Raw genomic sequence first — 26,410 nt, forward strand, 5'->3', positions numbered from 1 at the left:
AACACACAACAAGTTAGTCACTGTAGTTTATAGGATGGGGAAGTGCTTAGACTGCACAGTATTAGATATGTTCTGTAGGCTTACATTGTTTCAGTAAGATGGCTTAACGTTTAACAATGTTTCAGATATAGAAGTGGGTTGCAGAACGTGTGGAAGGGTCAAACTGATCTGGTTTTGGTATTAAGACACAGACGGGGTGACAGGGCGCGGCCACTGACAATGATGTAGACGTCAGACGTTCAACTAAGAGATAATAGTGATTCGTCCCATCCACCACATGTGCGTATGTGTGTGTGTGTGTCACATCAGACTTTGTGCAGTGACAGTCTCTGGCCAGCGTTTTGTCCTCCCCTCAGCAAGACAACTGAAGATTGTCTGTGTAGAGTGGAAATTTACCCAGTGCATATGTACTATGTAGGTGAACCTCACCTGGTCATACGTGTGTAAGTTTGTTAATGTGCATGGGATTTTGAGTGTGTACGCACAGCCTTTATATTTGCAAATGTACCTGCAAGTTTTTGTAGGTTTTTCCTTATTTCTGTCCACATACGCTGCGCTGAACAAATGTTTCTCGGGCATTGTAAGTCCATCAAATGAAACAAATTGTACTTTTCTTTGTTCTATGTTTTGATCTGGACTTGTTATATGCTAAATAATGCAAAAAGACCAAATTGTAAATTCTTCAATCAATATTCATGCAATTTTGCTGTGTCTGCAGGGGACAGATCACTGCCGTCATAAGTCTGCGTTCATTTTACCAAAACATAAATCAATGACAACACAGACAGCAGGGTCACAAAGTTGATGGATTAGAGGCCTTAAAGACACAACTAGATGGCTGATGGTTTCATTTCTCTTTTTATTTGCACCGCTTCCCTCTCGTTTTCTCATCTTTCAGCTTCCAGGGCGCTTCATCATCCCATTTTGAAAACAGTGGTTTGCATCCTAAAGGAAAGGAACAAAAAAAAATGATTTCTAATTTTATTAACTTAGTTGCTTTTAGCCATAACTGACAGTTTCCTCAGCAACGCCCTGTCCAGCATCTTGACTCTGTACTCCAAAGCTCTTAAGCAAAAGGCTCTAGTATATTTCATTTAAAATGCTTCAGCCTGGTCAAAGAAGGAACAGGATTTCGCAGATGTGTGACTGCTTACACACACGTATCCAGGTGCCAATGTGGGAAAGGAAAGTCTGGTCTCCATCTCTATAGCAAACAAAACACAATTTAATTTCTCATCCATTGTAATTAAACAGCCCTCCACACCCCAGACAACGCTCACACACACAGACTCTCAGTGAAGTGTTTACCCCAGTAGGTCCCAGTGCTGTATTCCAGTATCTGGGAGCTGTTTAGGTGACTCTTAGCTCTGGTTATAAAGGATTTCCTGTTAGCTCTGGGACGGGATCCAGCATTCAGACGTCTGCGCCTCACTCCACAGACACACACAAACACAAACACACACACACACACACACACACACGGATAAACATTAACTTTTACCCTCCCATACACCACCCACTACCCTCACTTCCAGTATCTGAGCAGAATAAAGAGGGTGTCTGATTGCTGACAGGATTCCTTAAAGTTCCTGTTTGTCGTCAGAGTCTAATGAGTGCCTGTGTTTGTGTGCGTGTGCGTGGGGGTGGGGGGAGGTGCTGGGGTTAGGTTTTGGAGGAGCGTGCATGCAGTTTCTCAGCCCTCCAGGAAAGGGGATGTCTGATTGCGTAATCCAAGACCTTACCGTGTCCTTGGCTGTAGAACATAAGATCAACACAAGTCTTTATAAATGAAGTGAGCGACCGACCGCTTTTCCTGAGGAAGTTTATCTGTTCCCATCATGACAATCAATCATTAAATCAATAAACAGGGAGATTTTTTGTGCGTCCATGTGGGTCTAATTCTCTAGTTGACGTCAGAGAGGGTGCCTATCTTATCGTGCTCTGCGCTTATTCCCACAAGTGTTTGGGAGCACAATAAGAAGGCAAAATGGACAAGGAAGCAAAACATGGAATTTGAGTATTCCTTCTCCCATCCAGTCAAAGACAGCAGATTATTTGAATATTTTCCTCAGATAGAGATAAAGTATATGGCACGTCCTTGATAAGATTTTAATGCAGTTCTAAGCTCTTTACTGTCTGTCAGCCCGAGCTAATGGCAGGCAAGTGATGGAAGGGTATAGTGTATCAGCAGTCAGGGTCGGTGTTAGTGTGTGTGTCTGTGTGTGTGTGTGTGTTTGTGTATGTGTAGACAGGACAGTGGAGAGGTGAAGGCGGCCTCTTGAGAGACTCACATTACGCCCCACTGGCTGGTCCAACACCTTGTGCCTAGTGTTACCTGCCTCCTCTCTTCTTCATCTGATCCGGCTCCGTTTAAGTCAGCAGCATCTCTCCTCCAACGCTCACTTCACTGTGACCTTGTCTCTTTTGCCTGCCACTGAAAATGAGTCTAAATTTGCTAATTTGCTTGCTTGTAAATTCTCTTTCATGTCTTAATTTTCCTGTTTTGCTTTCATCTGTCTTTCTGCCCCTCTGGCTTTTTCCTTTCACCCAACCTTTATTTCACAAAATGATGAGTAATGTCCCTGTTTCTATTCCCTGTCTCCGTTATCATTCTGGCTGCTGCTGGGCTTAGCTGGGTGCTGTGACATTATGAGCTGCAGAAAAGACTGCCTTACTCAGACTCTCCCTCTCCTTCCCTCTCTGTCTCTGTGGAAGTGGCACATCCTGTGTGACTCATCAGTTTGACCAGTGATGACATTTTCACGTTGCTTGTCCCTAAACTGGTTACAGACACTAGACGTATTCGCAGAGACTCACCAAACATCCGCATGTCTGTTGGGACCATTTATGTCAAAGTGTAATCACATAATCAACAATGGAATGACTGCTAGTGCTCAAAAGTCCCCTGTGGAGTTTTGTTGTAAACACAGTTATGTTTACAGTGTTTCTCTCAAGAACACATTGCGTCAAACCTTGAGGCCTATCGAACGTGCATATATTTCCCACAAAACATCGGCATTACTGAAAGGGACATGCAGACTGTCTGTAGTACACAACCTACTGCGCAATCATTTTGTAGTTTGTGCACTAACCACTTTCACACAATAGTTACACATTATCAATCCATAAAATCCGTTCATAGTCTTTTCACACTGACGTTCTCTTCATCACGTACAACTTATTTTGTCACTTTCTTGAGGACATAGAGCAAGGTTCAACGAATTTGTCAATAAAGTTGCAAGCACTCGCCTGACACACCGTGTACACTCATCAGATTCTTCTGTGTTATTATAAATATGTAACCATCCTCTGTAGCCATCACCCATGTACTGTTGCACAAAGACAGCAATTATTCTTGAATCATTGTAGCTATTTATCTACCAAGGCGGTTAGACATTAGTCCTGTCTGAATTACATCATTAGGTTGCCTTCAGGATAAAACGTGCACACATGCACGTCCAACATTATGCTAAACGAGCCATTACTTGTCAGTCAAGTAGAGTTTCCTTGGTAAACTGGTATTATTAAACTGGTTATGTTCAGTCATAAGCTCACTTTGTTCTGTAGTTAATATAATAAGGAGATAATGACATTTAGCTGTGTAGATTTTGCCATATTCTATAACAGCATTCACTGTGTTTTTGTCAGCCTTTGCCACACTTTGGCATCAGGAGGTGGAAGTTACGGTGGATGCAACCAAGGCTGGATGTCTGCCAAGCTGCAGACCACTATTTGTGACTAAGAAACCACAAAATCTTTTTTTCCAGCAGCTTTTTAGCTCCCAAACATGGGTGTTGTTTAGCGACCAGTTGCTGCTTTATCAGTGGGAAGAGTGCCACAGAAAGTAGTTGTTTTTGTACTAAGACATTGCTGCTTTTCCAGCTGGGCTTGTGCTGCCAGAACCAGGGATTTTAAGCCAAAATATGATCTTTTCCTAACCATAAACAAGTGGTTCTTGTGCCTAAATCTTGCCACACATTAACCCCTGCTTTGTTGAAGCGTAAAGTTTTAACATATTTACAGCTGTAACGGATCTGTGGTTTGCAGAAGCTTACAATGCCAACATTTTTCTGGCGATTGGATTGTTTTTTGCAGAGGTTGCAAGCAGTTAAGATATTATTTTGCTAATGTCTACAAGTGCAGTGTAAATGGGTTTAGTTTTCTTTCCATACATTGTGCTATGGCAAACTTTTCTGCCCTCTCTGGACTCTGGAAGTTACACTCTCATTTTTGCCAAATGTGTGTTGTCCTAGCAGCTGGTGACCCCAGAAACACTTCCATGAACTTTCCTCTATTTCCACAAAAAGCACAGTAAACAGAAACAGGAGGCCACAGTAGCCATTCACCTTCGTCAGGGCTCCACAGTTAGCTTCTGTCTGCCTTGTCTGGTAGCTGTGAGACGTGACACAGCCCACATCCTACAAGATCTTTCTGAGGTAATGGGACATTTCAACCACACACACTTTAGGAGATTATAACAAGTGACTGTGTTAAGTCCTTAAATACAGATTCACATAAATATGGAGATTCAGCTGCAGTGTGTAATAAGTTATTTTTGTAATGTAAGTGGCAAAGACTCACTGGGCACTTACAGAATCTCTGAATTAACAAAATCTATATCCAACAGATGTGACATATTACTTCCCTTTAGCTGCAACACACTGACTCCTCATCCATTATCTGCTTCAGTGGATAAATATAATACAATAAGCAGATAGATATCTGTGCGTAAAATCACTTGTGGTAAGTCAAGAGCTTGTATCATTTATCACTTGTTGGCATCCCTGTAATCTTATTTTATTTTGACAGGCTCATAACTTAAACATTTAAGACCAAAGTGTAGTGAATGTACTGGCATACAGATATCAGTTTAAAATGTAATGTTAGCCACAACGGCAGCCACCTTTTACCTGATTCTGTGCGAGATTCAGTTTGTCATCAAGGACTTTAGCAAACAGGGCGCTGACACTGTGAATGATAAACAAAGTGGGAGCCTACAGTTGTCAAAGTCCCCAGTATCCTGCTCTATTTTTGGAGTCTGACAGCTTGTCTTGGCAGAGGTTTGTGTGTAGAGTGGAGTGAACCTTGGAGGTTTAGAGAAGAGAAAACATGGTTTACCCTGAAACTGTTGAGGTCAGAGATGTTGCCATTCCAGCCTGATGTTTGCACTGGGTTTCTAGGTTAGGCTGAACAGGATGTTTCGCACTTGTGACACACAACACAACATATTCACGTTATTGCTGTGTTCAGCCATATTCTACAATTAATATTTATATTGACATGAAGCAATTATTTGTGAAGTTTCTGCCGAGGGCCTTTAGAGTTTTTCTCACACCTGGCAAACTTAATGCTTAATGGACTTAATGGCCTAAAATAGAAAATGAGAGTCGCCTAACTTCCTCAAAGAATCAGGAAATGTTGAATGGAGGAAGGAAATGGCGAACGATAATCAAATATAACTGAATCTATAATAAGGTCTTTTGTTCTTGGCTTATCAGCAAATTGTTATCAGTCGACTTCGTCAGTTTGTTTATAGCTTTGTTTGTATCTTAAATCTGGGATGGAAAACATTAAATGCAAGGCAAACATGCAGATATTGCAGCACATTAATGTGAATATGCTCACACACACACACACACACACACACACACACACACACACACACAAATAAATGCACGCGCAAATGTCGTTCTCAGTATTGTCAAGAGACAGAGCCAGATCCATGATGATATAGTTATGAAACGCATGCATATGCTTGCATTAATGAATGGACAAATATACATAAGCATACACAGATGGCTGTATGTTCACATAACCCACTCCACTCTACGCAGACACACACACTCACTCACTCAGCATCATAAACAGCCCCAGCCTTCATCTCTCTTGGTCACTCCGACCTGTAGGGGTCACTGTAGCTCCACAGCCGGAGCCAAGTTCAAAAGCAGATGTGAATGAAGTGCCTTATCAATGACTCCCCTGAGCTCTTTTCCTTTTTATGACTAGGCCCTTTTTTGGAGCACAGCAAGAAACTGCTGCGCTGATGTCCAAAAGGAAACGGTTTAAGTCAAATCCTCCATCTGTTATTCTTTGAATTTTAACTGTAGCGATGTTTACGCTGTAAATATAGTTCACCCCCCAAGTATACAACCAGCTGAACGGACCGTCAAGAAGTTCTCTAGTGCAGATTTATCTCAGTAGCTTGACACAGAATTGCGAAACTGTTTGCAGTATATGTACAACTGTAGCTAGAGTCTCTCCAGCATTGTGCAAATTTAGTCTGGGTGGTGCATGGTAGTTGAAGGGGGGCAACTGAGACATTATACAGTGCATGATAGTACAGATGTTACTCTGATTAAGTCTAAATTTGGCAGTGGGGTACTAAAGCACAGTGTATAGTTGAGTTTGTGTGCAGGAACAGCATGAATGGAGCACAGAGTGTTTAACTTGATCAGACTCTTCACAAATTGATTAGCTTTCCAGCCACCCATTGACAGACACTGAGAACTGCTGCAGACCGGCCAATCTGCACGGAAGGGATCTCTGGTGGATCGATGTCCTGTTGGACAGCAGTGGATGAGGCTGCTTCAGTAGGTGTGTGTTGGCTTCCGTAGGCTTTCCGATCCTCGTCCGTCTGTCTGATATGGAGGTGATGCAACAGGTTGCTGTGTGTGCATTCTTGCGAACAAGAGTGGCTTAAGTCTCAATTGTGATGTAACTCACATGCCACTGTCATAATTATATCAGCATACATGTGCAAATGTTAGAAACACACATTTCCTGTTGTTTAGAGCCTAAACAATGGTTACAGCTGACAGGGGCATAACACATATTTATGGGCATGGCAAGGCGGCTTTATTTGTATGGCACATTTCATACACTTGGGCAATTCAAAGTGCTTTACAGAGCAATAAAGTATGAAGCATAGTAAGATTTACAATAAAAGAGTAAAGACAGAAATATGTAAAAGATCAAATTAATTACTAAATATAGCCCAATTTATTTTTTCAAATTGTCATGTTATGTTTTTTTTCTCATTTATTTGGGAGTGTGGTCCTTTGAATTTTTTTAACACTCAGGAGTGGGCTTAAAGGTGCTTTATAACTCTGGAGAGAGACTTTTGATTGTTTAGTCTCATTCCCAGGTCATCAAATACCGATGCTTTGGATTGGTAGACTAAATCACCAACCCAAAGCGGTGGTATTTGACAACCTGGGAATGAGATTGTGTTGGTATTTTACGACTTGGAAATGAGACTGAACAATCAACTGTCTTTCTTCAGTTACATACAGCACTTTCAAGTTTCAAAAGGTTAAGAACCTGCTGGTTCAGACAACACCTTCTCTCTCTCTGTGCCTCTGATTCTGAATAGATCACACATGAAAATGTAAAGCAGCTTGTGCTATTAAGGGAATAAAAATCCTGTAAGTTTTGTGCATCTCATTGTAACTAAAAGGCTTTGAAAGCCATGAAAGTACTTTCACAGCAACATTTGTGAGTATAACCCAACAGTGGTTATGTTTTCTTAATGTTTTCCCCTGTGCCATTTCATTTACTGACCCACAATAGTATAAATTTACTGTGATTAATGGTCTAACCGTAGCATACCGTTTAAGTCTGTTTGTGGCTTGGTGCACACCCTCGACATGTATGCACTAAAACACATACACACACACATACAGAGGGTTGTGATAGAGCAAAGTAGACCCATTGAGTCTGTGTGTTCAGGGAGCTGACCTTGAGCAGCTGGCTACAGTGTTTTTATAGCTGTGTGTGCGCACATGAATCCATGTGCGTGTGTCTCGTGCCGTGCAGCCCAAAGAGTTCTCTGTCTAGTCTCCAGACTGGTTCACACCAGATGTTGAGGAAGGAAATTCAAGAGCCTCCTTGAAAGCAGCCCCGTTGTGATTGAAAGCAGCTGCAGACTTCCAGCAGCAGACACTCTGACTGAAGTGCAAGTGGGAGTAAAGAAAAGGAGGCCTACTGGTATACAGCTAAGGCTACATCCACAACAATACAATTTAGTTTTAAAACCCATGACTATGATTACACCTAGCACTCAAGGGAGAAAACATTTGAAAACGCTGCTGACCCCGTGTTAGTTTAAAAACTCTGTGTTTTAGTCTGAATGAGCAGAAACATAGACTTTTGAAAGTAATGACTCAGACACCTACGTTTGCTTTCTGATTGGATCTTATAAGTCATGATGTGTCATCTTCTGATTCGTCACACCCCTATCACATGACCTTTTCCAGGAAAAAACAAAGGACAACAGCCATGACTACTCATTTCTTGTTTAGTTTTGCTTTTGTTTTTTTTTTTGTTAACAAAATCAAGCCAAATTTTTATATAAAGGCAAACTTTCTCCTTGTGTGGGCGCTCACGATGGATAATGTTCCCAGTACTGCTCTAATATGTCGCTGTATTTGCCTTGCAGCGACTCCCAGTCTATGTTGTCCGCCATTTTGATAGCCTTATTCTCACATATTAGTTTCAGTAACAGTTCCACAACATTGTTGGTCTAAGCAAAAGAATCTCCAGTTGTACTTTTTGACGTACTTTCCTGCCTGCTTACAACAGCAGGCACATGCCTAATGTGATAGTGTGTACAAGCATGTTAGTATGGACAGGGATTATCTATAAAATGTGTGGTGGACGTTTGTTTTCATTTTAAAACACTGTTTTGAAATTAAAATGTATTAATAGGGTAAATATACTTAACGTGGGTGGTACCGCTGAGATCGTCTGAGTTGAGTTTAGCATGAACATTTGTAGGAGATGCAACAACAGCACAAATTTATTTTTAGTTAAATCTACATCTGCCCTCATTGAATAGGAACTGATTAGGATAATATATAACCATTACATTTAGTGTGCACACTACACCGAGAACATCAGATTATATGAGAGAATATAAATTAAAACAAATCACGATTCTAGATCCTTTTGAAAATATGCAATTATTTGGCTTCTTTTGTAATGTAATATGGAAATATTTTATCCCTTATTAGCATCAAGTCGTCAGTTTTTTCTTCAAAGCTTCAGACTACACCAAACAGATCTGGGATATTCTTGCTTTCCGTATTCCCTCACCTTGCAACAATGACACTTATGACACTGTGTTTGAGCTTGTTTCAGCTGCCTCATACTCTTCAAAGTGCTGACTGTCTCTTTTTGCTGCGTCACACCACATCACATTAACACTCAGACACCTGCAGGCTCTCATCTTATCCTTTATTCTTGGAATCCCGTGTATCGGTTTTTCCCACAATATGTGATAAAGCCTCTTGATATCATCTCTCTCTGCTTCCCGGACACACGTATAGACTCCACTACTGTATGACAGTGTGCTCTCACATAAGCAAATGTACATGCAGTGTTGTGGTTGTTTGAATGTGAAACAGACTAAATGGGAGTGGGTGTTTATTTGCAAACAGCTGGCTCAGCAAGTAAGCTTCGGCCTGAGGTTCAACCCAAAACACATGTGAACTTTACTTCTACACCCTGACCTTAAGCAACCGGACATGCTGTAAAAAAACACTGAAGGTAGCTGCTCATCAGCACGCATGCACAGTATAATGAGGTGTACAGTGAGGCTTGAAATGTTGAAAGTATGGCGACAGTGGTTCCTGTAAAGGGGAACATCACCCATTTTATTCCTATGGTCTTAGACAGTTCAAAAATATTATTAAAAATGAACAGTTCCCTCTCAAATCCGAAAGCCAGAGTACTAAAACTCAAATTTGTCATGTCATAGAGTATAAAGTCTGGAGCTGCGCCCTAGACAATGAATTAGACAGGATGTTCTAGATGACAGTGAGAGCACCCAGGGGAACATTCTCAGTATATGGTTACATTTTCTGTTTCAGTGCTGGGAACATGACAATAGAGTAAAGCTTGACTTTATACCTATGACATCACTAGTTCGAGGCTTGGAGAGAGAGTTGTTCACGTTCACAAATATTGATCAAACTGTCCTTGGCTGTGGAAATAACATACTGGGATTCTTAATTTAGGAGGTGTTCCCCTTTTAAAGACCTAAGTGTTTCTCTGAAAATGTGACACACTTCACACCAGTAAGAGTTAATCATCCTCCATCTCAGCCGTGATGCAGCGGCTCAGACTGGGCTCGTCTGTTTTTGTCTTCACTTATTTTTATTTTAACAACCTCGTGTGTCTTGTCAGCAAATGTTAAATCACCTTATTTATCTCCCCTCCTTCTCCGCGCACAGTGGCCCACTAACCCACCTATCAGCCATCCCCATGTGACCTGCTTCTTGCTACTGCCTGTCCCGTGTGCTTCAGCACATAAATAACACACACACTTGAACTGAGAGGCTCCGGCACGTGAGGAGAGTGATGATGACTGCACATACTGTTGAACTGCACTGAAATCAATATTGTTGCCAGTCACATTGCTCGATTTAAAGCTGCCATAAATGCGTATATATGTAATTTGAGATATTTAAGCTGCCTTCGCTAAGGTTGCAAGGATTAGTCAGCTGAGAATGGGGAGAGTGATTGATGGTGATACGGACTAAAGTTGCTTAATAGAAAGGCGTTGCGTTCATGAGCAACTGATGAAAGGACTGGGAGTGAGGATGGAATGATAATATCGTATTTCTCTTTCTCCCTTTCTATTGCTTTATCTCTTCCTGAACAAAGGCATACAAGGAAACACCCAGGGTGCAGGCTGAGGCTGGAACCAGCTAGATCAGACCGGTAGCTGTTAGAGAGAAGGGGGAGGTGAAGGAGAAAGGAGAGGGAGGAGGAGGAGAAGGAGGAGGAGGAGGAGGAGGAGGAGGAGGAGGAGGAGGAGGAGGAGGAGGAGGAGGAAAAGCGATGAAGGGTGTAGCAGAGGATGGAGAGGGAGTTGGGGGTAGAGGGAAGAGGACGGGATAAGGGAGGTTGGAGGAGGGGAGAGGTGGAGGTTAAGTGTTTTGGACACGAGTCTAGATGGATAGTCTGGCAGGCAGACAGCTAAGGCCCCATTCCCTCAGTGATGTAATGCATCAGGCAGATGCTATTTTTAGCCGCACTGATACACTTAGCTGCCTTAGCATCAGCACACAGGGCGATCGATCAGCTGCAGAGCTCAATAGGAGGATGAGAGCTGCAACCAGCAGCAGCACAAAGTAGCTGCAACAAAATATGATGCTGCTCTTTGACATATATGATTATCATCTCCTTTGTTTTGGCCTTATGATGAAGCACTTTTATAGCTATTTCATTTGCCTAACTTTATTTTGTTGTCACTTATTTTTTGCTAAAATATCTTGATTGTCTCAGTTTTCTTGAAGCCATTTAGCATTATTCTAGTTTGCTGTCAGCGTCTTTATCAGTTACCACCGCAGAGCTAAGGTTGGGAAACAAGCATTGTGTTTCTTTCAGACATGCTTATCATAACAAAGTGAGGTTAAATTGTGTTTAAAGGCAAGTAGAATTATTCCCAAGGCAGCTGTAGATCTGGAACAAAAACAACAACAACAATAAACTGATTCCGTCTCCTCTCCTGGGTGCTTCAAGGCCACAGAACAAAGGGGAGCGCTCTGATTGGACATATAGTCGAGGAGATGGATCAATAGTTCAGGCTTAAGGTCTTGGGCCTGGTGTCAAGGCCACAGAAATGCTCTGTAGAAGAAGAGCTGCTTTGTTGTAATTTTTTTATATGTATTCTTAAGGGCTTTTTCATGGCCTCTGTCTCCTACAGTCAGAGCTCCCTGCCTACATACAGTATGGCTTACTTCCTCTCATTTGTTCTGGGTAGACAAAATCACACAAGTTCATGTATCAGGACAGCATCCTGATATATAATCTCTGTACAATGGGGTAATAAATTCATTGCATTCAGGCATTATGTGTACGAGCTTCGGTAGTTCCTGTTTCACCAGACACGAGAACATGCAAGCACGCACATAGCACACAGCACACAGCACACAGCACACTGACATGACTTGTATTTAGTGTCCTGCAGCACCGCCCAGTCTCTGCTTTGAATAAGTCTGCAGCCCGAGGGTCTAGACAGGTCGACTCCCGGTGTCTTACACAAAATTGAGGAGGGCCCGGGGACAAAGGACAGAGCAGTAGATAGAGCACTGATAAACACTACATCCGCACCTGTCATCTCCCCACCCTACTAACCCGTCCCCATGGCAGGTCATCATTACCACAGTGTTGACATGTACTGTACCTGTGGGATTTTCACAATGGACTGAACAATAGCCACAGTTGCAAACTTGACCTCCATACCTACTTAGCTAATCTCAGCTAATGGGCCTTGACAAAGGCCGTATCAATCCCAGCTGTGTAACATAGTTTGCTGTTGACTTTAGACTTCTTTCAAAACCACAGGGTTTGACCTTAACACAGATTTGTGCCCTGAATATTGTGCCGTCTGTGTGTGTGTTCAGAGTTAGACATTCAGTTAATTTGTGTGTAATTAGTGTAATTAGCTCTAGGGAGGATGGGTGCCTCCCTTATCTCTGTCACACCCCATGTCACACTAGTTTTAGAACAGAGATTGTCTTCACTAGTTCCACTTCATGCCAAAGTCGTATTAGATAAAGTTTGGGATGATTTCTTTCTTCAAAATCTGGTCTGAGGCCTTATTCAGCACTGAGGCTGATTCCTCACAAGCAAACTGCCACTACTGTTGCAGACGATTCTTTAACAGCTTCTGTGGAACTTTTTGTCCTAAACTCACCTCAGGTATTAAGATTTTCTTTTAGCCTCATAACATAGTACAGCTGGATTAACATAAGCATTTAAATGGCAAAGCTTTTCTGGCTCAGTACACACCATGTAAAGCAACAAACGCTCCAGAGGAAGATCAGTTTCCTATGTATATTTGGAAGCTTGTTTCTGGCCTCCCATGTAAATTGCCTCCCATGAGTCTGAGTTTAGACAAATAAAACTGCCTTTTACTATGCAGCGCCCCGGCTAATGGGAACAGCAGCCTAACATGTCTGTTTACAGAGAACTTGATGGCTCAGTTTGATTAAAACTGCACTCTTTGACCTTCTCTGTACAGTGTCTGTGCATGGATGTCTGTATATATGTTTCTACCCACCTCTCCTTTAATGTCACATAAAAGAAAATAAGCCATATAGAAACACTGTATGTGGTTTAAATAACTTTGTGAACTTTAACAGTTTCATGCCCCGCCCTACTATTTTAGGCGTATGACATAGAGTGTGATATATTAGCCAGACTGTAGTCACTGGAGACAATAGAGTATTATGCAATAGGCAGGAAAGCAATAAAAAGTCAGATCAAGTTCCTGTCAGCTTTTTGAAAAGGCAGATGGAGACAGCACTAACCAAATAAAATGTTTATTGGATCCACCCTCTTACCTGTTGACTCACCCAGACTGATTCACCATACCTGTTTACCTGGTTTCTAACCTTGACCGGAGCAGGTAGTTCAGCCCAGCTCCAGGGAGGACACAATTATACAGACATGCACATCTGGGGTGCAGCCACCTGTAGGAGAGTCTATTCACACCACTGCACATGAACACCCTTTTAAGCCCTTTGCCCTCCTTTCTATACCAGGCCATTTCTCCCTACTGGTTATGTCATCATTTCACCACAGGTCAGTAGTTTCAGTGGTTCAATAGTTATCCCTGTGGCTATTAGGGTTTGTCACGGAAGGCTGTAGTAAATTTGTGTGGGTGCAGTGCTCACAGCCTCCCTCTTTGTCTCCACACTGTCATGCTTTTTCTGTCTTGGTGCAGTCTTCATCCTCTTTGACACCCTCCACTTCATCATCATCATCCTGAGATATCTGAGATATGAAATGACATTGTGTGCCCTCCTCTCTCCTGTTGCAGATGTGTCCCACAGGTTACGCCACATTTTCTTCACTGTGTCTCGGTCAAACAACTCTTTCAAGGCTTTGACGGATGCACAAAAAATGCAGAAAAGTGACAAACGGAAAGTTTCAGAGTCAGTGTATAAACATGACGTGAGATCGTATTTCACTAGCAAGGACCACGCCACAAAAATATGTTGTTTCAGGAGGTGTTAGTTGTTGAGGACAGGTGATTGGATGTAAGCAGGGGTGAAGGTGGAAAGGGAATGTCCTCTGTTAGGCTGATCTGTTAGTATGTCCTGGAAATCGGATGGAGGGAGACTCAGTGTGGGGGCTCCGTCTCAGTCGTTTTCCCGCCTGAGCTGATTACAGGCCCCCCTTAGACAGCTCCTAGAATGAGACATGGGAGAAGTATGCACCAGATTGAATAAGAAGAGATGAGGGGAGAAGGGAAGAGAGGATGAAGGAATGAGTTGGTAGGGATAAGGTAGGGAGGATGATGGATGAGGGGAAGGGAAAGGGAGGGCGGATCGAGACATCTGAGACAAACAGAGCAGGATGGGTTGACCAGGTATAAGTAGGCTTGGTAGGTAATCAGAGGTGTCGTTGAGGTGTGGCCATGCTCCCTGCTTATATTTAAACATGTGACAATTTTGTACTTGGTGTGCAAAGGTCTTCAGACTAGTGTTTTAGTATTCACAATGTTGTTGCATGTGTTGCAGCCGAATCCAATTTAAATCAAGCCAAGTAATCATTAAAAAGGATGAACTGAGACAATGTGATTGACAGTTTGTTAGCAGCCCCTACTACACCCACTGATTATTTGTACACTCTAATTCTGTGTGTGCCACAAAAATGTGTTGCCACCCTCTTTGTACATGCCGCACTTGACTGTCTACGCTTGATTTAACAAAATTACATCCCTTTGTGTTAAACTAACATGCGTGTATGTACTGCATGTTTGCTTATGATTATGTGTCTAGCGTCCTGCAGTTTACTTAGCATTTCTCGCTCGGTAGTTTCCCCATTGTTTTGCTTTCGAGAGGATAGATGGTGTGTCATACTGTGCCTTTGGCCCAATGAGGCCAGCTCACTGCCAAAAACACACAACCCTGCCGTATAATCTTTGTTCCCATAAGCTACCTGAACAGCCTCTCCACACAGGCACAATTCCAGGCAGCTCGGACACGAGTTTCCTTCCTGTGCCATCCCTCCTACTCACAACCCCGCGGGGCTTGGAGCATGGATGGGAAACTGACTCATGATAGTTTCTTTTAATTTTATTTTTTTTTAAGCCCCTGACTTTTCCCCTTACTCAACAGGAGGATGCAGACGGGGTTAGTAAGGGCTGGAAAATCCAGGAATGGTTATTTCGGGTTTTCCTGATGGAGGAAAATTGGATGGTGGAAACCTACAAAGAATTAGAGAATAAGACCAGACAAAGCCTGTGTGGAGAAAAGACATCTGAGAGTGACTGCGTTGATATCGCTCCACTCAAACATGCAGGATTTAGGGTGTCATCCAAAGGGCACTTAATGTCATTCTTTACATAAACGAATCAAACAAACAAAGCTGTGTGCGTGTATATGAGTGAAAACAAGGTCATCACAGCTCACTGTGCCTGTTTACCTGGTTACTATAGAGACTGTCTAGCTAAGCAAATTAGCCGAAACCATAGGGTGGTGCCAACAGTATACATCAGCTTGTTTTGGATATATTAAGAGCTCATCTTGTCTGTTCTCAGAATCATTTGCTTGGCATTGTTAAGCCAGATCAAGTGACTGTTGAGGTAACAGAGATAATTACAGTATGTGGGTAATAAGACTCTGAATAAGATGCTGCTCAAGAATCACAACAAAATAAAGTCTGCATTCCAAAGCCCTGTCTTCTACTGCATGTCCCTGACTGCTGCGTGTAATGAATATAATCTAAGTGACATTTCACACCAACTTATCATTCTCCCCACATCCCTCGGCTCCGACTCTGTTCCATTCACCCTCTCTCTGGTCCTCTGCATTGGCAGCGGGCCGACAGGCTGCAGGTTATGTAACAATCGCCCGGCTGCATTGGCACCACACTCGGTCAGTGCCAGAGGTTAATGAAGCTCTCTGATAGACAGCGGAGCAGTATTTTCTGCTGCCCTCATGGGTTTTCCACACTGTCCTGCCTCCAATGTTACAAATTGAATTTTGGCCCTGATGCGTTCCCGCCTCCAAAACCCTCTCTCCCCTTTCGCTCTTGCCATCTCTCCCTCTCTCTCACACGCACACACACACACACACACACACACCTATACACACACTGACCACAAGCTTTTTTCTGCAGTTATTCTGCAGTGCCCTTTATGCTGTTATTTAGAGAAGTGCTTCACCCACACATTTGTACAAATCTTTGTGCGTGTGGGACGATACAAAGGGAACATATTTGCCAGTGTTGTTTATGTTGTTATTGTTTTTTTGTTTTTGCTCCCGCCTGCATAGCTTGCTGCATGGTGATGTAACAGGTCTGCAGGATAGGATGTCTCTCTTTGGAGGAGGGAGGGGGGGGCTATCTGAATCTTGCTGTCTCCTTTAAAAATGTATAGACTATAAAACGAGCAATAAATCGCCTCATGCGCAAATATGACCTGCTGACACTGCAAGGAGTACTGCACCTGTGTGGGAGTGTGTGTGTGCAAGTGTGCGGCAGTCATACAAAAATGGCACCATGATCTCTTAACAGCAAATTGCAGGCATTAAATAATTGCCATAAAAATTTACTACTGCTGCCACTGCTTAGGTTAAAGGATAAAATGCTCATTTACACACAATTATAAGTGATTTTAAATTTGTCTTTTTCTCTCTCTATGCAGATCTGTTTCCTGGTGTCAGCTTTCCGGGGCCGAATGTTTTCAGAGGACAGCTGTGCTGCTCTGGCGCTCTTCTCTCACTATTTCCACCTCAGTCAGTTCTTCTGGATGCTCATACAGGTAACAGCAGGTTAACAAGCAACATTAAATACAACTGACTTCACTCAACAACTCCTTATAGGATTGAATATTATATAATGTTCCTAAACCACGTTTTTCTTCCCAATTCTGATGCCTAAATTGGTATATTGGTGGATATCGAGTGTCGATCTGATACCATTGTGCTGAAAAATTTTAACAGTTGTATACTACTAACTGCATGGATGTGAAATGATTGCAGTCATCGTTATATGGCAAAACTCAAGTTAAACCATTTGTCAAACATGAACAAAAACAAACAGAGAATGAATGCCATAGCCAAATTGTTGACATTTTGCAAACAGCTAACGTAACACTATTTACCAGAAATCAATTCTTTTTTGTTGCTTTAAAACAGCAATTGCCAGAGGCTGCACAGTGCAACTTGATGTGTAGGCTACTGTTTCAGAGCAGCAAAGAAGAGCTGCCTTTACACGGAGTGACACGTCTTTGAAGTTTAATGATAAATTACGAGGCATTAGATCATTACATATACTCGTGTACTCGCCACTACCTGAGCCAGCATTTTAAGGCAGTATCTGAGGCATTTCCGAAAACTGGTATTGGAACAACTGTACATTAACCCTACATATTTGGGCATAAGCATCATCACAGACATTCTATACATTAATTTTTATACAGGCACAGCCACCAGCAGTGGACATACCCCTGTAATACCCAGTTTTTGCTGTAATTGTTGCCATGCAGCTAGATCATAGATTACACATTCTTTTCCAAATATAAGCAGAGGTATTTGCTCTCTTTCTGTTCTTCTACCTGGATAAAGAGCTGTAGTAGAAGCTGCTTCACAATGCATTTTCATTAACATGTAAAACTGTGTCTGCCCAGTCTGCAGCCCTCAACAATAATGTCTATTCACTAGGCCTCTAAGCAGACAATGGGGCCAAGTGTTGAGCTGTAACTCAAGAGGGTCAATAAAGTCAGTTTGTCGGTGAAAGATAAACTGTGCAGCAGATAACATGTCCTAGTATATTATTCACTTAACGGTAGTTTCTTGCAGTAAATCCAGAACTCACTTTTTTAGTAATTCAGGTTTTTATTGAAGGGCATCTGTAAGTCAAATCTGTTTTTCCTTCTCCTGCTCATTTTCCTCATGACCTGGCATAAACAGGGTTCCCATTCTTTCTTTCGTGCCTTACGTGAAGCATGTGTTTTTTATGTAATAACCAGTGAAACTTCATCCGTCCACCACGTGGGCTTAGGCAGGTTTTGATTAGGGGGTGAGATGAAGGTACCAGACTGCTGCATGACATGATCTTTGACCCTAGACTGGTACCACTTAGTAACACCTAACCCCAGCAGCTCTTAACCCCCTCCCTCTTGACCATCTGCCCTCTGTTTCTTTTTTTTCCCCCTTTTTGTGACATAACTGCCGGGAACAAAGCAGGGCAGGCAAGGTCCCAATTTGCAGCTTAACATGCACACATGAAGAAGATATTAAGGCTTGGTTTATACTAGCAGAGTCTGACTCACATCAGAAATCTGCCGCAGATCTTTTTTATTACTGCGTAAACACCAACTCTTGTTTTTTTTGTTTTTTCTGTTCAATTGTAAGATCCATCCCACACACAAAGCCAGAAATAAGAATATGATTTTTGCTGCCAGCGTAAATCTCACATAAGCCAGTTTTAATCCCTTAGAGAGACTATAGATGACTTGTGACCTGCTGATAGAGCACAGGAATGCAGTGAACATTGTCCAGAGTGTTTCATCAGCCCCTCTGGGGAGGAGCACTGCCCCAGTGATAGACCCTATACCTCAGCTGATTCCCCTCCTCTAAAGCCTGCCCTGTAGTGAAACACAGTCATTGACCTAATTGGAATAACTCCCTGTTAATTTATCTGTTAAAAAAATATATAGCCTCTATCAATTTGATAGAGGTTAAAGGTCCCATATTATGCTGATTTTTAGGTTCATATTTGTATTTTGGGTTTCTACGAGAACATGATTATGTTCTTTAATGTTAAAAAATACTTATTTTTCTCAGACTGTCTGCCGCAATATATCTGCAATATATCTGTGTTCACCCTCTATCTGTCACTTTAAGCCCCCTTTCTGAAAAAGCCCAGTCTGCACCGATTGGTCGATATTTCCAGGTCTTCCACATCTGTGCACTTGGCGTCTTTGCACCATCATTGCGGCACTAAAATGACAGTAACTGCACTGTAGCAGGAGTTTCTAGCTTTATATAGCATAGTTGTGACATCACAACCTCATGGACGTTCTGACGGCTCATTTGAAGGCAAACGTTCTTAATATGGACTGTGTGCATTTCTCTCTGGATTAAGTGTTTTGATACTTTATCTGTATTTATATAGCACCTATACCTGCATTATAATTAAAAAATACATGGAAACTGGACTCTTTACGATATAGGACCTGTAAGAAACTATAGGGAATCATCTGTATGAGGCAAAAAGAAATTCAGCTTTGGAAATGATCCACTGAACCTAACTAAAACAGCAGTTTTTAAAGGTTTTACTGTCTTGTTTACACAGTATTTGCTGTTGGTGTCATGTATTGTCATTTTACAAATGACTGCAAAACAACTTATCTTCTCAGCACAGTGCCCGACTGTGTCATGAAAACTGTAATCAAAGCTCAGGCCCAATTAATATTTTGCATTTTAGGGTGGGAAATGTGATGCATTGTCAAAATATCTTAAAACTGTTGTTCTGTGTCCAACAGTGAATTAGATAAGAAGACTCTGTACAAGTCATTTAGGCTGGTTTTAAATGAGTTCCATCACATTAACACGGGAAACCAGTGATTGTGTGGATTGTACCAGACCAGTATACCAAGGAGACCTGTCCCCAAATAAACTTTCTCTTCCCCCTATTTGTTCCCCTCTTGCGTAACTGACTGTTGCTTTGTTTCCATCACTCCTCAGTCTTTGACACTGTGTGACGTTTCTAAGTGAACATAACCATTGTTTATGTAGTGGATATAATCTCTCCTGGCACAGATGTGTTATTGGTGGAGTATTATAAGATTAGCGCTTTTTTCATATCAGAATGTTTACCAGATGACCTGCGAGATATCTTAGGGGATAAAGGCTCAGACCAAAGGCTTTCGTGTGGCTTAAGAAGTGTTAGAATTTGGATGACGAGAATTGGCAGTGAGATGTGTTTTGACGTAAGAGGCGGGTTTGGACACACATGGTTGGAGTTAGTATGGTTGTGGAGCTGATATGATCTTGTTGAGAAAACATGATTCACTGCAGAAGGAGTTCAAAACGGAGGGAAAATGTAGCATGAAGAGAAAAAATTCACCAAGGATTTTCAGTTTTTTGTTTATACACTGACTCACTCATACTTTAACTTCAAATGCCCTTGATCTTTAACACCCCTGCCAAAAATATATCTGGCCATTCCCTTATTGTCAGCATCTATAGCGGCTGACAATGAAAATATTGCTGCCACTCCAGGTTTGATTGATGTGTGGCTTTAAAACCTCACTGACGTCTCAGTATCGACCCCACTGATGTCTCACAGCTCATTTTTCGCCCCCTATCAGGTCGCTACTTTCAGCTAAGTAGCTGATATGAGTTGGTGCCAGCAACCCATCTCAAACCACAAAGAAGACTTCAGATCAATAACTGCAGTGTGTGTGGGTGTGTGTATGTGAGCATGTGCATGTCCAATCGTTGGTCAGGGAAATATGCGCTGACATAATGCCAGAAAACAGCCAATAATTGAATCACTATCCAGACCCGCTTTTTCTTGACTGCAGAGGCTCGCAGGGGCGACCTCAGCTTACTGAGAAACTACTGCATTATATTACATAACAATACTGTATGCCTCTTTCAGCCAGGGAAGACCTGCTAAAGCCCTCGCACTGGCCTGCAGTGTATTTTTTACCCTGTTTCAAGGTGCTAGTTAGCCAGCAGATTTCACGGGTTTGCAGTGAGACCATACCTGCAAGTGTTCTACTAGTAGACAAATGCATTTGATTGTGATAATAGGTGGATAAGAAGCCATTATTGGCCATCAGGTTAGCCAGTCAGTTAAGGCAAACAGGTGATGGGGTTCCCAACTGCTTCAATCACTCTTAAAGGATCAGTTAACCCTAGATTACAAAAAGTACTTACCTTCAATGGTACCCAGCCATAGATGGATTACTGAATGGGCTGACAAGGCACAGGCACAGAGCACCCTCTAACATTCACTTGCAAAATGTGACTTAAATTAACATGCACCAACCAAGAAGAGATGCAAAACAACCACAAAGAGACACAAAATGACCTCAAAGGGACCCAAACGATTACAAAAAGACACAAAACAACCACAAGGAGACGCAAAATGACTGCAAAGAGATGCAAAACCACTTCAAAGTCTGTGTGTCTTGCTTCCATGTTAAGGTGTTGGGGCCCCTTTGCATATCTGAGCCCAGGGGCCCTTTACCTAGTTATCCGCCCATGTATCCAGCAGATTCAGTTTTAGTTCTACTTGTGAAGCTTTTGATGTTTTCTACTGCTCCTCTAATGTGATCTGTATAATCCACATAACACACCATCGACCGTTTTCATGGGAGTGTTCCTTCAAAAGAAAGTAGTTTCGATAGAAATCAGTCACTGCCAAATCAGTGGATTTTCCAGACTAACCAGGATATTGTTTTTTGGAAAGATACATTGCTGTTGAATTTTTGTAGTCATTTGTCAGTGCATTTTGATCTGTATCTCAGTCATTTAGCCCGACAGCACACTGTTTTATTCGTAGACTGCAGCATCAACAGTTAGTGAGGGATGCAGCCACTGCAGAGGCGACAGCTCAGCCCAGACTTACCCATAATCCATTTACTGTGTGTCATCAGCTCCAGGCTGCTCGCAGCGAAGGAAAGACAGTTCTTGAATCTGACTGACACCACGCTATTGTCTCAGTGGAATGCAATCAAACAGTTACACAACTTGAGTATAGCTGCTGCGTGTGTGTGTGTGTGTGTGTGTGTGTGTGTGTGTCTGTGTGTCTGTGTCTGTGTGACTATTCTTGTGTTGTGGGTTCATGCAGCAACCTATCAGTGGTTATACAATATGGTTATGGTTATGGGGGAGACAGAGGTTATCTGAGGGAGAGATCATTGTTCCTTAACTTCTTGTCATTAGTTGCATCACAGTCCTTGCAGATGGACGGTCACAAATATCATCAGCTGTTATTCATTATAGCTGCTGAGCTGTTGCATAAATTTTTACGACTCTGAACAAACAAAGGAATAGCTATGATGATAGTGCTTACATTTTTACCCCCTTTTTAATTAAAGTTAATCTGAATAGGCTGTAAAGTGTTTGATCTTAATGAGGCTGGATGGCGTACAGGTCATCAATTTGTAACCCCGGCCTGTAGGATAGGCTGGAAAATGGAGAGCTACTTCATCTTTCTTGTGAGCTTAGCTTTAAAACTTGAATTCCCCTCCAGTGAAAATGAAGTGTCTAGCCTTGTCAGCATGTCCATATGGTGTTTTAATGCTATAAGACACATCATATGCAAAATAAGCAGTCAGTGCCATGGCTGAGCATTTACGCCTTGTTCTCAAGAACGCAGAGTCTGACTCTCAGAGTTTGGAACCAGCCCCGTCAACTTGCAAAACAAGAGGTATCAGAGGAGAAGCAGAAACAAGGTTTCTTATCTATCTTTAAAAAATCTAAATATCTAATTTTGATTAACAGAGATGAGTTTTTAGGGGTTAAACCAAAGCCCAGGGAGGAATTTCAAAGATAACCTTTAACCTTTTCTCTTCACCAATGCAGTGGTTTAAAACTGTCTGAAAGATATATTATTGTCTGCTCAGGTCTTCACACAGGGATAAGACATTGTGTTGCAACCAACAGGTGTTCAGTAAAAGCTGCTTATGTAACGATGTGAAGCTCAGGGTCTCAGATGGATGAGAATATCAAAGCCTGCTAGATTACAAAGCAAACAGAGCTATTGTGGGTGTGATAAAAGTGTGGTTGTACTTCACTCACTATGATGACCAAATGTCCTCAATGAAAGATGAAAAAAAATCTTTCAAAATGTATTATCTTTCAAAATCCTCCAAACAGCATTATTGGGAAATATTACAAGTTGCTGCTTGTGTTTGCACATGTCTGTTTTTCTGTTCACAGTTCCTGTACACAAGTTGTTTTCTCAAACTATGTCCCCAGGCGGTGAACTTCTGGCAAGTGCTGGTGATGAATGACGAGCACACAGAGCGTCGATACCTGCTCTACTTCCTGCTAGGCTGGGGACTTCCAGCTCTTGTCATCATTGTACTCGTCATCGTCTTGCTCGGCGGCTTCGGATGGACCATACACAGTGTGTACGGACTGGTGCTAGGAGATGTGTGAGTGGACAGTGCAGAACACATGCACACAAATACACACACACACACACACACACACACGAGTCTTTAGGACGGATCAAAGGGAGGTGGAATCGACCCAACACTGACGTTATCTTTTTTTTTTTTTACAAGCGTTACAAGCAGACCCGTGAGTGGCTTTTTTAAACCGGTCTGAGTCAGTCAGTGTCTTTTTTTAGGCTTAGGTAAATTCCACTGCAGGCAGGAGTAGAGCAAACAGAGAACACCTGAGCCAGTGACATCATGTGAGGAGGTAGCTCGGCCAATCAAATGAATGAAATAATGTGTCTCCCCACACAGAAATATGAGTCTTCACCGTAGAGGTGGAGGCTTTTTCACAGCAGGGTGTAGGGCGGAAGGGAGAAACCTTAAAATAAATGACTGTTTGTGTGAGCTAAAAATAACTAGGTGGCATCTATGTATAGAGAATCGTAGAAACACAACAGATGAGATCAGTTTGTAAAAACCTGAACAAGGGTCCCTAGTCAGGTACGTCTAAGTTTAAGTTTGTGCGTGTTGTAATTCCTAAATTAAACTTCTTACATTGCAGTGTACGTGCTTTAAGGGTGTGTAATCGTGCGTGCATATCAGGCAAAAGTCAAATACTGATGAAGTTTCAACCCTTGAATGACATCTAAAATTAGCCCGAGAGGTCTTAGGTGTGGCTGTTATCCCTGGGATCGAGTGAGTATGCGTGTTTCCTGTGGGTGGGTGTGTGTGAGACAGTAAGCTTACACATGAGAGATTCAAGGATACAGAGGAGTATTCAGTTTCCCTGGAAGCGTACCTTCCTCTTACAGGGAATGAGGCAGCCTTTGAATCTCCTCTCTCTCCCCATGCGTGTAAACAACACGCTGTTTCGTTTTCTCGCAGCTCAAGTTGTCTCAGGTACACCCTTCCTGTGTACAAACAGGTGTCAAGCTCAGGCCTTGCGTCAGTGAATATTTTCGTGTCATACATATTGCATTTTTATGTATTTGTTTCATACATATTTCATATATATTCTAACAAAATAACTCGTTTTTCTATCTGTTTCTGTCATGATTCCTTATTTTTGTCACCCTCTCTGTCACAGCTGTGGTGTTTTTGCCCTGTCCTCCGTACAGTCAGTACTTACAGGCTTTGTTAAGATTTTCATCTACCTAGCTGAGTCTTACATGTGAGAGCTCCTGTTCATGCTGTGTTGGTTTGACCTCATTTCAGTTTTTCTGTCACACATAGGTTGTACATCTTAAATTAAGCATGCATCTCTACATTATTTATTATAATAAACTTTTTGGCCTATTTATTGATATTTTTTAACTTTCTGAATGTTTTAAAGGTCCAGGGATGAAGATTTAGGGGGCTATATTGACAGAAATAATCTAATATAATATGTTTGTTTTCTGTCGTGTATAATCACATGAAAATAAAAATTGTGTATTGTTACCTTAGAATGAGGTGTTCATATCTACATAGGGTGTAGGTCCTCATCTATGGAGTCTGTCATGTCTCTACAGTAGCCAAACACTGACTCTAGATACGAGCCACTAGATAGCCACTAAATTTACCTAGATATTAGGGCTGCAACGATTAGTCGATTAATCGACTATAAAAATAATCGGTGGCTATTTTAGTAGTTGACTAATCGGTTTGAGTCATTTTTCATAGAAAAGTATTATAAAAGTATCCCAAAATACTCTTATTGCAGCTTCTTACGTTCAAATATTGGCAGCTTTACACACTCTCCCATGACGGTGAACTAAAACCCTTTGGCGTGAGTACGAAACAAGACATTAGATGACATAATTTTGGGGTTTGGGAGAGACAGACCAACATTTTTTAACATTTTAACACATTTTTCGATAAAGTGATTAGTCGACTAATCGAAGAAATAATCGACAGATTAGTCGACAATGAACATAATCGTTAGTTGCAGCCCTACTAGATATTACACACTGTTCCTTTAAAATGATATGATATAAATACAAAATAGCTTCATGATGATTACTTGCTGCAAAAGCCAATACTTATTCTGATGCCACATTCAAGCCTTACTTTCATGTTAATTGCTTACAGTAAGTAGTCCTCTCTTACTTGTTACTCACTACCCAAGCACAGTTTATAAGCAGAAGTGATAATAAAATTTTTACTACAGATGCATCACCCAACTGGGGTTTGCTAGTGCAGTAGATCCCATAACTGTAACCAAGTTGAAAAAACAATTTATTTACAGCTGTATTTTACAAGTTCTTATTTGAGTCTAAGATGATAAACGATGTTACCTCGACGGACTGATTAATGGTTAGGTTGGCTACTTTATAGGTTATGAATTTGCCTAAGAAATTTTCTGTGGAGGCAGACATTTACACCTGACAACCACTCTATCTATTCCATGCGGGCTGTTTTATAGCCTCACCTGGGTAAATGTAAATTTACAACTTTAATGTCCTGCAGTCACCTTATGCGAGTCAAAGGCTACTGCAGCAGCACATGTCTCCTTAAGTCGGAGTTGATTTATACCTTTAACTTTATATTAGGTGTTCCTTAAATAAGGCATTGTGCTTAAATGACCATTACACTACACAATGGTATATGTATAGAAAAGACAGCCCCAACAGTATTTCTGTGAGAATTCCCCAGAAAGGACATTTCTTGCTTTATTTCTTCTCTCCTAAACCATCAAGTTAGTGAAATGATCCCCTGGGTAATGTTCTCTTCATTCACTCCAGGAATCCTGGGATTTCACTTTTTTGTGAGACTTTCTCTACAGTACGGTCTCATTCTCTCACAAGGCCACATAAACAAATATCCATATTCCAGTGTGTTTACACTCTCATAGTCTGGCTGTCTTGCTGGCACAGGGTGAGGCAGTGCTTTATTTGGCATACCTCATGTTATGTTATGGCTAGCATAGCTCCAATTATTTCTCTGGGATTACTCAGGCCTGCAGTGAGGTCCTATCTGTTTCTTACGCTCCCACCAACGCAGGGGCCGAGCTTGTTTTGTGAAAAGGGCAGAGTCACAAGAGTGTTTTGATAGTTGTTTGGCAGTTACAGTTTGTATAAGGATGTTGATTTTCCCAGAGAAAAAAAAATGTTTTGCTCAGTTTTCTTTAATAAAGAAAAAACACGTCTGATTGGACAGAAGCCGGGAATAGACTCCTGAGATTTCCCAGGAACACAAGTTGACTCACACCAATAGACAAAGCTTTATTGTATTAAAAAAAGATAGCTTAAATAGGGAGTTCCACTTTTTCAGGAGATAAGCTCCCTT

The 26,410-nt window shown here is 41.7% G+C and overlaps 1 protein-coding gene and 1 long non-coding RNA gene across 3 annotated transcripts in view; one reads left to right on the forward strand and one right to left on the reverse strand.

The window, feature by feature from the left end:
• adgrv1 (adhesion G protein-coupled receptor V1) overlaps positions 1–26,410 on the forward strand; it is a 131,112-nt gene that overhangs the window by 73,138 nt on the left and 31,564 nt on the right. For both annotated transcript variants that reach the window (XM_050050818.1, XM_050050819.1), the window contains exons 89-90: positions 16,664–16,780; positions 22,959–23,137. In XM_050050818.1, the coding sequence (XP_049906775.1) occupies positions 16,664–16,780; positions 22,959–23,137 (296 nt within the window). The remainder of the gene's footprint in view (positions 1–16,663; positions 16,781–22,958; positions 23,138–26,410) is intronic.
• Positions 856–1,396, reverse strand: LOC126394159 (uncharacterized). The gene is made up of 3 exons (XR_007570350.1): positions 1,309–1,396; positions 1,155–1,204; positions 856–945 (listed from the first exon to the last, which is right to left on the reverse strand). It is a non-coding gene; the product is annotated as an uncharacterized LOC126394159 (long non-coding RNA).

The sequence above is a fragment of the Epinephelus moara genome, chromosome 8 (genome assembly GCF_006386435.1).
Source record: "Epinephelus moara isolate mb chromosome 8, YSFRI_EMoa_1.0, whole genome shotgun sequence".
NCBI classification, from domain to species: domain Eukaryota; kingdom Metazoa; phylum Chordata; class Actinopteri; order Perciformes; family Serranidae; genus Epinephelus; species Epinephelus moara.